The sequence below is a fragment of the Zootermopsis nevadensis genome, unplaced genomic scaffold (genome assembly GCF_977971745.1).
Source record: "Zootermopsis nevadensis isolate Lab colony 2312 unplaced genomic scaffold, Znev_1.0 Znev_ptg000010l, whole genome shotgun sequence".
Lineage (NCBI taxonomy): Eukaryota > Metazoa > Arthropoda > Insecta > Blattodea > Termopsidae > Zootermopsis > Zootermopsis nevadensis.
In genome coordinates, this window is record NW_028259142.1 from 2,383,953 (window position 1) to 2,398,010 (window position 14,058).

The window sequence follows — 14,058 nt, forward strand, 5'->3', positions numbered from 1 at the left end:
GACGCAACTTTATCATCTCATGAAGTCTTATTGTATATTACATCATAAAGCATTGTTTTTGTCTCGTGTCTATTCATTGCAGATGCAGTATTGTGTAATACAAATATTTTATGTTCTCTTACTTACAGAATTTGACATATATTAATCTGTTTGCCTTGGTATTTAAGACCGCCAGTTCTAATGTTTTCTGAAGCCATCGTGAAATCCTGACTCCTCACACATGGAATTATATTGAGCTCTTCTATGTCACGTTCTTAAAGATCAGGAAATTCCGACGGAGGTTGAGACCTGCCTCTGTCTGAATTGTACTTCGTAAAACTGCAATTTCCGTGCATTCCATGTATGAGAAGTCAGGATTTCACGTGTTCCGGGTGCAGTACAGGCCTCGCCCCCCTCAGTTTCTTACGTAAATCTAATGACCATCGGATATTCACGGGTAAAGCGTACACGTACTAAAACAGCCAACATGCAGGGACGAAAACTGCAGTCTAAAACATTCGATAGCAAGACGCAGACACAACGTCATGACCTGCGGTGTTGTTTCCCAGAAACGAATGACAATTTCTTTATTAACAAGGTTTTTTACGTATTATCATAGATTTTCATGGCGACGAGAATTAATTTGTGGGGCTCCTGGGGTTTTGGCCTTACGGGTGTTCACCGCTGTTCTGGGAGCAGCATGATGTCTCCCAGTTCTATCCTCAAAATAGAGGTAATACGTTCCTCCGAAACGTCGGTAACCATCTACAAGATTGAATGGTGCTACAAACAAAAACTCCGAAATACATGACCGATGTTTTTGGAAATGTATCCTGAATTAATATCTTAAAATTATAGTGTAATGCATTTGTTTGTCCAATAGGAATGTAGAATTGAATGCACATGAGTACGAAATTTGAAACTACTTCACAACAAAATACTAGTTTGTGTTCATACGTATTTTAGTTTTTTTTTTTTTTTTTTTTACAAATTATAAACCTGTGGATGGTACAAATATTGAGATTTGAGTAGAGAATTTTTTTAATTTTTTTTTCCTGTAATATTTGTTTTATGTTCAGAGTATTTCTGTCAAGTCTTTGGTATATTGACGGATTGCGATTCAGTCTATCGATTGTTGAAGATATACAGATTTTTTTAATCTATGACATAGCAAGTCACACAGTCAGCCACACCAGCGATATGTGCTAGCATGCTACTCCTATTGGCCCACCAGGTAGTCTCAGTACGAGTTGGTGCTAGCTAGCACGAGATCTTAATTTCTAGCATTCGATATCCGATTTAAAACTCGAATCTAACAGTTTTGTTCATGTTTATTACTTTTCACCTTTCATTAATTTTTTTTAATTAATTTATATAAAGTAATACTTTAATTTTGTTACTGTGATATGAAGTAGTTTTACTGATGGTTGACACTAATTATCGGCTCACTTATATTTGCACAGTTTCTATTTTTGTATTTCACTTTATTTCACTATCCATTATCACTCTTTCTTCTTACCAATATCACCAAAGTAATTCATCCCGTGAACAAGTTACACTTACTGAGTCGCTCCCGAATACTAAAAGCGAACTTCGCAAGATTTCAATTTCACAGGACATAGTTAGTGCGATACTTTGTACGTGATACAGGGTGTCCTCTTTTTCATTCGTTTGCGAGCGCGGAGCCTGACGGGAGAGTCGGCTGCTCTTCCCGTCAAGATGGGCTGAACCGTAACGCGTAAGTACGATGACTCACGTTACATTCGTGACGTTCGCTAATTCACTTGTGACTAGTCACTTGTTATTTTTTCTTAAAAATTGAGGTTTTTGTTATAGGTTTGTGTTGATCAGGTTGTTTGTTTTTAGCGTAAACAAAGGCACGCGTTAAATGTGAAATGCGTAGTGTATAGTAAGAACATGTGCTTTTTGTAATGAGAAAAAGCTATAAAATGCAAACCCATATGAAGTTTTGTTGGCCTTTACATTCGAATTCAGACGTATTTATCTGAGTCTTTATCACCCTGTATTATATATGAGCCATATACGTGACAGTATTAATATAGTAGGAATTATGCGTGCAGTTTCGACACTTTATAGTTTTTGTTGCGTTGGAGTGGAACTGGGCCACAAAAGGGCTTTTTGGCGTCTGAGAAATTTCGGTCTTTATTCTTGTGGGAGAAGGGGGTGCCTTTTATGTTTTATCCCCATATAATGACATTTGATTTGTAACTGATTGATTTGCAGAGTAGACAGGATCAATAAATAAGTTTTGTAACGGAGAAGTGTTGTGTGTTTTTTTTAGTAGGAACTCAATTTTGAAATATTATCTCATTCAAAGACTTAAAAGGCGCATAGTGATAATGCTTGGTTACTGTTCTGTGTGCTTATGCTATTTTAACATTATCTCAGGGCTAATTATCATTTATTTCTCTACATTTACAGTTATAAATTTTGAAAATATGCATGTAATGTGTTTTGTTTTCTTGTGTACTATCCAGATGCTGTGTCATTTCAGCTGATTACAGATTGGCTGTACCTACACTCGATAGTAAATGGTAAATTGTGTGGTTTTTAATGGTACTGAATATTACGGGCGCCCTAGCCAGGGAAGATTAAACGTCAGAGCTTTTGTTTTAAGTAATGCAGAGAGGAGTTCGATAAATTTATCGTTCTCTGTGAAAAATATTTCAGTTATCTACTACCGCAGCACATCACAGCCGTTCTGATTCCAGGACTGGGTCATATGTGATTATTTGGTGCCCGCAGCTATGCGCCTGGTACTTAGGCAGCACAAACGACGGGTGCGGCATAGTAGCAGTTTCCTGTCCCACTCATTTGTTTGCGGTTAATTTTCGACAGTGTCAGCGGCACAGGTCATGGTCCCCGTCGATTGTAGGCTAAATTCTTACCCGACCCCTCCTATATACGAAACAGGAGTGCTGGAAATAGGCTGCTATAGAAGTTAATAGTCGCTCAGATAGTCAGGAGATTCGCCAGAATTCTGTCACTTTGTCTTTGTTATGTCTAAATATTACCCTCAGTTACTCTTTTCAATAAACCTTAATGTGTGTTATTCCCTTAGGGCGAGATTGAACACGCTAATAAGTGTTTTTTTATTTGCTATCGTAATGACATCCTCATATGAGTTTGCTTAATATGTGACTGGGAAGTGGCTGATTTGTGACAAGTACATTGAAGAATTTGTTCATATTTAAAGCAGTGTGTCATGATATTGCGTTGGAATAGTGCTTATGCATAGTTTGAATTAATGCGTAAAACATATATGTTACAAAATATAAAGTCTTTGCATGTGGTAATTTGTATTTAGGTTAGGTTAGGTTATGTTAGGTTAGGTTAGGTTATGTTATGTTGGGTTAGGTTAAGTTATGTTATGTTGGGTTAGGTTAGGTTATGTTGGGTTAGGTTGGGTTAGGTTAGGTTATGTTATGTTGGGTTAGGTTAGGTTATGTTGGGTTATGTTATGTTATGTTATGTTTGGTTAGGTTATGTTATGTTGGGTTAGGTTAGGTTAGGTTAGGTTAGGTTATGTTGGATTAGGTTGGGTTAAGTTAGGTTATGTTATGTTGGGTTAGGTTAGGTTATGTTATGTTGGGTTAGGTTATGTTGGGTTAGGTTAGGTTAGGTTAGGTTAGGTTAGGTTAGGTTATAATGTCACGCCACAAGCAAGACGCAGAGTCACAGTGATCGAAAAATGGGTTTTTGTGTTGAGTGTTCTACATGACGGAAGTGGAGATTAGTGAAGCCTTTGTATCTAACAAAATAAGTTGCAAGAATAGGTTTGAACAGAAAAAGAAATGAATTCGGCATGGAACACAGAAATATTTTGTATAGTTATTAGATTTTAGTTGAATGCGAAGTTTTCCTTCTGTGGTGTTGCTGGGTGATCTCATACATTCGCGAGTACGTCTAAGGTCTATACAAAGAAAACTTGATGAGATTTCGGGTTCTCACGGCGACTAGTGTGAAGATGGCTGTCATATGGGATGTTGCTCAGCGAAGACTGGTAGAAACTGATCGACGTTTCTGAGGTGCTTAGGTGATCATGAAGGCATTAGGCACCTCTGAAACGTCGTTCCGCATCTTCGAGGCCACTCTGCGAAACATCTCAGACGACAGCCATCTGCAAACGTGGACACTAGACGAGCGTATCGTCGTCATGGTGACCCGCTCGAACACGGAGCAGTGCAGTGTTTTTGAGTGTGTCCACGTGTTAAAATTATGTGTGAAGGGGGTTGCCTGTGTGCTGACCGACAGGGGTCACACTGAGCTGGCGCTTTTCCAGCGACGCAGTGCGACGGCCGTTGATGTAGTCAGGGATGCCCAAAGCAGTGTTTTGTGTGACGAGTGTTCACAGATGTTTTTTTTGTTTTCCTGAGTAAAAAATATTTCTGTGGGGACAGGCGATATATGCCAGTGTCTACAAGCTATTTTCACCTGTTAAATAAGTCTGCTGATGTTGTGATCACTAACAATTTAACCGTTTATTAGAACTGCTGCGGTTTAAATAATTTATTTATTTAAAATATACTTTGGATTTTTTAGATTTGGGTGCTAAGGAGAATATTTGGACAGATGGAGGGTGGGGGAGTAACTGTCGATCGGAGAAAATGTAAATATAAAGTAATACTCGTCAATAATTAAAGGGAGATTGCGGTGAGAGGATGAAGCACACTTGGGTGATTTATTATTTAGTGTTCTGCCTGACGACAGGTCCATATGAACAGAATCCTTCCATCCTTTTCTCGGGCTGGGACCTGTTCATATACGTTCTTGGCAGATGATCCAGAAGTGGTTTGCCATTGCCTTCTTCTGTGTGTGAATTGAGTAATTGTTGGGATGCCACGGAGGAAAACTCCGTGTTGCCTAGACCACGGCCTTGCCCAACACAAGTTATAAATTCGGGCACCGCCGGGAATCGAACCCGAGACCCCAGGATTACAAGGCCAGCGTACTAACCGCTATATGTAAATGATATTCTATTGTAAAAAAATATTTTTGATAGTATCCTTTCGTGTTATTCTAGGGTTCTTGAAGATTTGTCTTCCCTTCAGATTTTACAAACAAAAATCTGTTGCGCTTTTCACATATCTCATGTATTCTGCATGCTCCATCCATCTCCTTAATTCTATCGCAGTAATATTTGTTAAATATTATAGTTATAAAGCTCCTCATGATGCAGTTTTGTTTAGGTTCATGCGTCTAGCACTTGTTTCATAAGCATAATTTTTCCCCACTTACAGACATGTTTAATGAACACACGCCTTAATGCTTACATATAATCGAGAAGGCCACGATCGAGCTCAAATTATCGTCTCGAAGCCTGGTTCTATGGAGATGGCGATTCTGTTTAACTGATTAATGGCGCCTCAATGCAACGCTTACCTACACGTCAGTACCCTCGTAATCGCTCCGAGGATCGAATCGGCGACTGTCACTAAAACTGCGGCTGTATAATTTTCTCGTCTTATCAGCTGCTTTACGTACCGTAAGAAATGGCTGCGTGACTGTACAAGGTTTATGGTCCGTAGATTACAACGAGTTAGTGCCGGTTAACCTGATGAGCGTGTCGTACATTTGTGATAATTTCTTCTTAAACGTGCTTAGACGAAATTTGTAAAAAACTGGTACTTAGTAAAATGTCTTCCGAAGGTACCAGTGTCACGTCCAGTTGTTTACAGTAGAATCCTTTCGTCCAGAGGTCCGCGTTTGTTGGTGTGTGCGCCAATTTCTCTCTGTTTCATTCCTTGGCGTCAGTGTGTGGACACTGATCGCTTTGTGGTTGTCCTGGAGGGACGGTTTATGTGGTTTTGCATTTCTTGATGCATAGAGATCATGACAGCACTGCATAATGACTCCCATGTTACTTAATTTTGAGTATTGTCGCTTACAGTCACGTTATGATCCTTGTAAATATATTTTAATATTATCCTGTGTACAGCTAGGTTTCCTTATTAAATTCTTATGCATTGACGATGTCCCCATTACGTGCTGGACGCCTGGAAGTTATTTCGTTTCATAGACACGTTTATAAGAACATAACTGCGTTTAACGCAGTTTTATATGTGCGGTTTGTCGATCGCATATCCCAACTTCGCACGATAGAAATATTTTTCACAGTGATTAAATGCAGTGAAATCTTCTCGGGGCCATGAAAACGCTTTCGAAAGTTTCGGAGGCTGTTTCTGCTTCCATCAGCAGGGCTGACATTTTCGTGATCACTATTAAAGTGCTTCATGCCTTTATCCCGGCACTACATGGAGTCGAGTAGACAGCTTCATTCCGGCCAGCTGTTCTTTCAGAATGCAGCCCACTTCTTTGCTGACTGAGCCATCGCGGCCATCAAATTATTTTAGAACAGAGACTTTGCACGATGTAGCCATTTTAGTTGTAAACTTGTTATTAATAATCAAGGTAATTAATAAATTAATTAATGAGGAAATGTTTATCTTTAGTGTATTAGAAATTATGTGTACGAGTCGGGTGATATATTACCGTATTTCCGATCCCAGCAAACGAGTGTAATATCAACAGCGGGTAGAAATTTGCGTTTCCAATATCGGGTTGACCTTTCGCGTTCCCCCGCTTTGTGCGGGCGATTGCCCTGTAAAGGCAATCTCTGGCAGACGCAGTGCACACACACACAAACACACGCACGCACACTGAATTTGGGTTAATCCCGCCCCCTCAACCCTTCCTATGATTATGACCGAATGTTTAACATTGTTTGTACATTGGAGCAGATTCGTGCTTGGGTAATTTGTGGGGTGGGGTAGAAAGGGGTTAGAAGGGGTAGTGGGGTGAGTTTCTGCGTCGGGGTGGGGGCTGAGAGTGACAGCAATTTCATCGAGGGGAGATATGTTTGTGTTTTCACCGCCTCAACCACTGTCTTTACAGATTTCAAGTGTCACGTATTCTGCTGGTGCTGACCGCCAAGGGAACAGGTTGTCGGGGTCACCATTAGTCACTAAGAAATAATGACGTAGGAGCGGAGTCCTTATGCAGCAGCTGAAACTCTGTGAAAGTCATGAAGGGCGAAGTACCACGCTTTTTTTTTTGAAATCAAATATTGTGTAACATTGGAGTAGACAGACTTGATAAAGTAAATCTTAAATTTTCATGATTAATTTGGCCAAGTCGTCTAAATATGAAAGTATCTAATATGAAAACAGAGTACAGTAGAACACAGTCTTTAATATTATTTGTATAGATAACGTTACATGTAAATGGTTGTCTTAAAATTGATTTCTTATATCGGTTCTCAGCACATATTCATTAAATGAAAAAAAAATTTCGAATAGAAGTCAGGATGTTGTGGTGGCCACTCAGGAAATTGTTTCCTGTGCGTGTAGTTTGAAGGTGTAAGCTAGGCGCTGTAATATCTGTAGGCCTGCATAGTGCAGATCTCTTGATCAAATTCCGTACAGAATAATTATAGTATTTATTAAATTATGCTGGCATTATGTTGATTAAACAAATAATCGCCATTATAAAGAACGATAAAATGTCCAGAGTAACATCTGAAAACACAAATTGATATTTAAAATTGTTGTGGTGTATGTTACACATTGAATCGAATATAATGTTTTTCAGCAACTTAAATTATTATATGTACACTACTAATAAACTGAGCGCTGCTCGTATCATACCTAGGACCTTGCACGTTTAACTGTAACTATAATACGACCTAAACGTCGGCCCTTAGCGCATGCAAGCTTGCAAATTTACAGTGTGTCATCAGGGAGCTAAGAGTCGTGGCCTTCTGAGGGCGAGCGTTCCTTAGGAGGCCAAGAAATATGGAAACTACGGAAGGCTGTGGGTACAACAGACATGCGGAATAAGCAACACAGAATAGCCGGAACATGCGAAAATGATCCACCGTGTCCAATGTCAGAGTGTATGTGACACAACAGCTGTCTTGTCGTGTCAGTAGTCAGACTTCCGTAAAACTGTTGGTAACGCGACAGACGCCCTCAAAGAAATTACCACCAGTTTTACAATAATCTGCCGTAATTCAAGCGTGAGAATGGTCTTTGAACTATAGCAGTTTGCATATATTTTTTTTAAAGTACAGATAAGGAACAACATCAACATTTATGGCGACAACAGTTATAATAAACAATGAAAATTAAATTTGCAGATAAAAATCAATCCATGGACGGCATTCCTTTAGTAATGATCTCCATTGCGATCGGATTAGGAAATCGGTCAGTAAGGAATAATGCCGGACACATGTGGTATTGCAGCTCTCTGCGTCGGTTTTTATTTTTAAGCGACAGAAGACAGACTGAGAAATCAAACTAGGCATTTACGTGTATTAAATATTTTCCACTTTGATTCTCAGGAGCAGAAGACGTCGTGGTTTCGGCAGCAACAATTTTAAGTTAATTTCAGAGAAATTGGAGCTACAGTATCACAGCCGAACAGCACTGGATTCGGTCTGTCACGTTCTCAGGTGACGTTCTGACCGAAGTGATATGATTACGTGGTAGAGTAGGAGAAGTACAGGGTGTTCCATTTAAAACGCAACCCCGAAGTACGGTAGTATTCGTAAGATTTGGTGTCTTAGTGTTTCTTCAGGGTTCCGTAGCGTGTCGCCTGTCAACAGCGTCTGATGTTTTCCTACGCAAACATTCCTCCGTCCAATTGACGTCGTTAGCGTATTTATGTCTTCTTCGATACTTGAGTAAACGATTTCGATTCGAGTATAGTTCGAGAATGAATGGTGAATGCTCGAAATTGTACACTTTTTGCTTAACTGGAATGAGGAGCGGCCTAGCAACTAGAGTGACCTTGACTCGGGATTCTGCCACGCGCTGGTAAACCTGCCTGCGATATTGTTCAATTGGGTTGCGTTTTAAGTGTCACAACCTGCGAATGTAATTAGAAGATGCAGTACGCGCTCGCTACCCCTGCTCAGGGCCCATCACCTGGTTCACTCACTGTACACGTGTACACTCAGTTCACAGCCCAATGGAAAACATTTCCAAAATTATTTGCCAGATTGTGCACATTTGAAATAATAATAGTAATAAATCATGTGTGAATCACATGTAAAATACAAGTTATAATATTTTTTTTATTTTGAATTTTAATGGCCGTGTGAACGTGTGTAAACCAGGAGGGATATGAGAGGTTTCCATTTGTCAGTGGAACTGAATGTACACATAAAACAGTACAAACAACTACAAACACAGTCGAACAGAAGTGTTTCACTTGCTGGTCGTGTCACCCAGCGCAATATCCTTTACTAACAAATGAAATTACGTCGTGTGAATCTCAAAAAGGAGTTTTTGAAACACAAAAATATTGCTTACGAAGTTGTCAGCTGTCAGAATTGTGAGTAAGCCGGATTTTGGTTAAAAAACATTTTTTTTAAGATTTAATGGGTCGACGGGGGTCGAATTGTAACAAATTGTAAACGAAAGGATGACTTTTCAGCTCAGTGAGTTTTCCCCGTCTCTCCTCGCATCGATTAAAGAGACAGCACATTAAACGTTAAATTACATACAATTTTGTCTGAATAACTGTTTGGAACTGTTACATATCGAAGTTGCGAATATGCAAAGCGGATTTTGAGTACCATAACTTTGAAACTAAATTCCACACGAACTTGGTAAAGTTATTTCTTGTCTTTAGCCGAACAATGCACTGCGGTTTAACATTAATTTTGGTATGCTAATGTGTGGAAATATTAAATTTTAGGGAAATTTGTCAAAACGCGAGTCCGATATCGACGCGAAGTGTTGGATTGTCGGCAGAGATGGCGCTGGGATCACGACCGCTCATTAGTATGATGCTTGCAGTACCATGCACTCAGTCAATAACAACGAATCAGGAACGTTGTACGGTTCCCTTGGATTGGAACGAGCTGTCAGGAAAAATAGCAATTAGTTGTTCATTGAGAATGACGCCTGCAGAATCCGAAAACCACACTCACAAATATCACTCCTCGATATTCCGTGTATAATGAATGAATGCATCGCTTAGGCTGAAATTTGCGGTGTTGTCTTAATGCTATTGTGATATTTAATGGAATAAAATTTGTAATTTTAATTCGAGGTTCTTACTGAAGTCGTTAAATATAATTTATGACGTCATATTGATAAATATTATTTGGAAATTTAATGGAATAAAATTTGTAATTTTAATTCGAGGTTCTTACTGTAGTCGTTAAATATAATTTATGACGTCATATTGATAAATATTATTTGGATATTTAATGGAATAAAATTTGTAATTTTAATTCGAGGTTCTTACTGAAGTCGTTAGATATAATTTATGACGTCATATTGATAAATATTATTTGGAAATTTAATGGAATAAAATTTGTAATTTTAATTCGAGGTTCTTACTGAAGTCGTTAGATATAATTTATGACGTCATATTGATAAATATTATTTGGAAATTTAATGGAATAAAATTTGTAATTTTAATTCGAGGTTCTTACTGAAGTCGTTAGATATAATTTATGACGTCATATTGATAAATATTATTTGGATATTTAATGGAATAAAATTTGTAATTTTAATTCGAGGTTCTTACTAGATGTGTGCGAGTGAACTGAAGTCGTTAGATATAATTTATGACGTCATATCGATAAATATTATTTGGAAATTTAATGGAATAAAATTTGTAATTTTAATTCGAGGTTCTTACTGAAGTCGTTAAATATAATTTATGACGTCATATTGATAAATATTATTTGGAAATTGAACTTTTTTTTTAAAATTGAGACACTTTTCTGTACTATGAATTGCAGACCAATACAAATTTCGTTATACAGGCTGATTCAAAAAGGACTTTAAAACTTTGAAAGTGTATAGAAATTTATTCGGAAGGCTTACAGAAAAATTCAGTATACGAAGATGACTGTCTTCTGGGTTGTAGCGCCGTGTGTCCTGGTAGAAGTTTACCGAAGTTTCAGAGGTACTTCGCCTGAAGATTGAGGCAGTAAGGATCTCTGAAATGTCTGTAAACTTCTACCAGACTACACGGCACTACAACCCAGAAGACAGTAAAGTCAGTTTAGTAAAACAGAGAACAGCCGATGGAAAAGTGTTTAAGCAAATTTAAAGGAAATAACATTTTTATCAAAAGACACGAGAGATACGATTAGTTTAAAAACTGTTCCGATAATATTAAAGTAAAAAGTTTATACCGTGATGCGGGAAAGTCGAGTGACTCTGACAAGGAGAGAAAACAGCGTTTACCATTGCCCTTGAGAGTTAACTAATTTTTTTTCACGAAACACTTACTGTCAGTGTTTCTACTCTGCGAGCCCCCTGCATCTACTTCTTCGTCTAGACGCAGTGCTTCTGTTTCGGTTATCGAAACGTTTACCTTCGCTGAGTCAGACGCAGTTATTGAGTGTGATTTCCGGGAAACTGAACTTCGTATTAACAGGAACGGAATGGAGGATTCCGAGGTCTTGTAACCCGGGTTTCAGGGATCGGGAAGGGACTCGATCTCATGAACACCCACTGTTTAATATTTCTCACTTCACCGATTGTGTATTATTGAATAAATTTTTGCGGTAAACTTTCACAGTGGGTTATCCTAGAGTTTCTTCAAGATAAATAATTACAAATGGTCAGCTGCAGTGTATTTTTCTGAAATTTCTTTTGGTGTTTTCGAAATACTTTACGGTATTGAGTGCGTCGTGCAGCTAATACTGATGTGTACAGAATTTAGCCTCAATATTTGATTTCGTTCGATAGGAAACTTTTCTTCTACGCTGACCATCAGTGGGCGTGGGGAAGGATGTCGAGAAACGAATGGAAAAATAATTGTAACTTAGTATAGAACCTCATCCCTGTCATTTTGTATGAACCTTGTTCGTATTATCACATCCATTTTCAAAACACATTATGGTTTTGACTTATAAATGGGTTTTAAGTACCATCAACACTTCGGACACGGAGCTGATACTCAACACGTACATTGTGACGCCAACTTCCACGGGAGGACCTGCAAAGCATCACAATTAACCACAGGCGTGACTACAGGTACAAACTAACACACACACACACACACACACCTAACAGCTCGTGACGGCTGTAAAGGACGTGGTTCCAACTCTCTGAGTCTGCCGCTGAGTTTTGTGTCGCAAAATTCAAAATTCTATTTGTTTCCGACGGACGGGAGTCCGCGTAACTGGCTCTTTCTAAAAACCACGTGACTAGGGCGACGCCAGGATGTTCCCCCGTGTAGCCTGGTAAATAGTGACGGGTGTTTCAGAGGATTTTATTCAGGAGATTCTGAGAGGTTACATCAGCAATTTGTAGGTGTGTCGTTGGTGTTCTTAGTATGGACACTTCTAGGCGTGTCTGCAGTAAATTTAAATCGTTTTAAACATGGGCAAAGGACAGTTTTTTTTTGTTCGTAAAATATGTTCATATTGTTACATGCGAAGCTTTTAGAAAAAGCCAGTGATAACATGTATATACAGGGTATACATAAAAGAATGGTGCGGTTTAAAAAGTTAATAAAAACATTATTTCTCACCTTACACGGGCACAAATGGTGAGAAATGTTTTTATTAACTTTTGAAACCGCGCCATTCTTTTGTGTATACCCTGTATAATTCCATAAATATTGTTACGAAACACAATAGTAATATTTTTAAACATTTGCCGGTAACAAACAGGGTTATTTTTTTTTTTTTTAAAGATCCGTGGTATTAGTGACCCAGAAGGTTGGTACCGACAAGCGATCTGCTGAAACTTACAGTAAGTAAAAACAGCTGAGTACAATTTCAGTGAATGTTTCTGCAGCGTGAACACGTTTCTGTAACAAAAGCGTGGTTATGTGAACTTTGGGCCGTCGTCATAGGAACACGTGATGAACCACAGTTGCACTTAGAGTAACAGTAACGTAAGAACCAAACAAACTTACGATGGATGTGGGTGCGGTGGGCGGGGGAGGACGGGGATCGTGTCAGTGCGTTGTGTGAAACGTCGCCATGCGCCTATTGTCTGTCTGTCTGTCCGTCTGTCTGTCTCACACTTGTGACGGAACATCTTGCTTGTGGCCGGCCACTACGGCTCGCTGTAGTAATGTCACATCACTCAGCGTTAAAAAGAATATGTAAACAGGAGTAAAAGTGTATTCACAAAACTCGGGGCCGATTTCAATTCAACTGAGCTTGGGAAAAAAAAAACTTTTCTTAAGAAAATTTGGAAAAATGTCCCGCACGTCTTAGCAGGGAGATGGAATATTATAAGATATTGATGCAAAGTTGTTTTGTGTTCGTGAGAAAACTGTAACAACTCTGTTCGTGAGAAAGTGGCCCCGGTTTCATTTTTGTGTGTTAGATGGTTTTAACGCCCACAGATAACATGCGAAATGTCGGTTTGAACATAAAAAGTAGAACACAGGTAATATGTGGTTCAGGAGAATATAAAAGATAACTAAAGTAAGGAAAATAACATTAAACAAATTATTAAATAATACATTATTAAAAAAAATATTATTTTAAATAATACATAAAAAAGAAATGTCTAATGATTTCAAAATGGTGGATGCTGAACATTAAAGTCGTGTAGTACCATTTTTACTTCAGAGAGGGAGCTGATACTGAGGACGTACATGGTGATCCCGACTTCAACGGGCGTACCTGCAAAAATATAACATCACACAGACACTGTCGCCGGAAGAATGTAACTTTGCCTCCGAGAAGAAATGCTCATTAAAAAATTCATGACCTCAACTGTCATTTAATAAGATGTTACACACATGCGATAAAATTTATCCTGACGTCAAATATCGCAAGTGCATTTTGGGGCAAGAATCGAGAATTTGTGCCTTAAACAGCGCAAGTCAAATTCTGTTTCTTAACTTCGATTTCATTAGTCTGTTCGTGAAACCTTAGTTTATAATCTGAATATTTGACAAGAAGACCAAGTTTAAATCTGTTAAAAACGGACTGAAAATTAATATCATATGCACAGAAAGAATTTCTATAATAAAAATATCAGCTTGTTATCTATTCTGTATGTCCTAATGTGTTTTCTGTATTTCTTCCCTTATCTTATATTATGTTAGGATTTTAATTTCTAT

The 14,058-nt window shown here is 38.4% G+C and overlaps 1 protein-coding gene across 13 annotated transcripts in view; it reads right to left on the bottom strand.

Moving 5' to 3' along the window:
* Rdl (Resistant to dieldrin) overlaps positions 1–14,058 on the bottom strand; it is an 82,789-nt gene that overhangs the window by 27,519 nt on the left and 41,212 nt on the right. For 7 of the 13 annotated variants that reach the window (XM_022063378.2, XM_022063374.2, XM_022063385.2 and 4 more), the window contains exon 3: positions 13,548–13,615. In XM_022063378.2, the coding sequence (XP_021919070.2) occupies positions 13,548–13,615 (68 nt within the window). Of the gene's footprint in view, positions 1–11,899; positions 11,968–13,547; positions 13,616–14,058 lie in introns of all 13 variants that reach the window. The other 6 variants (XM_022063386.2, XM_022063381.2, XM_022063377.2 and 3 more) reach the window with 1 other exon arrangement.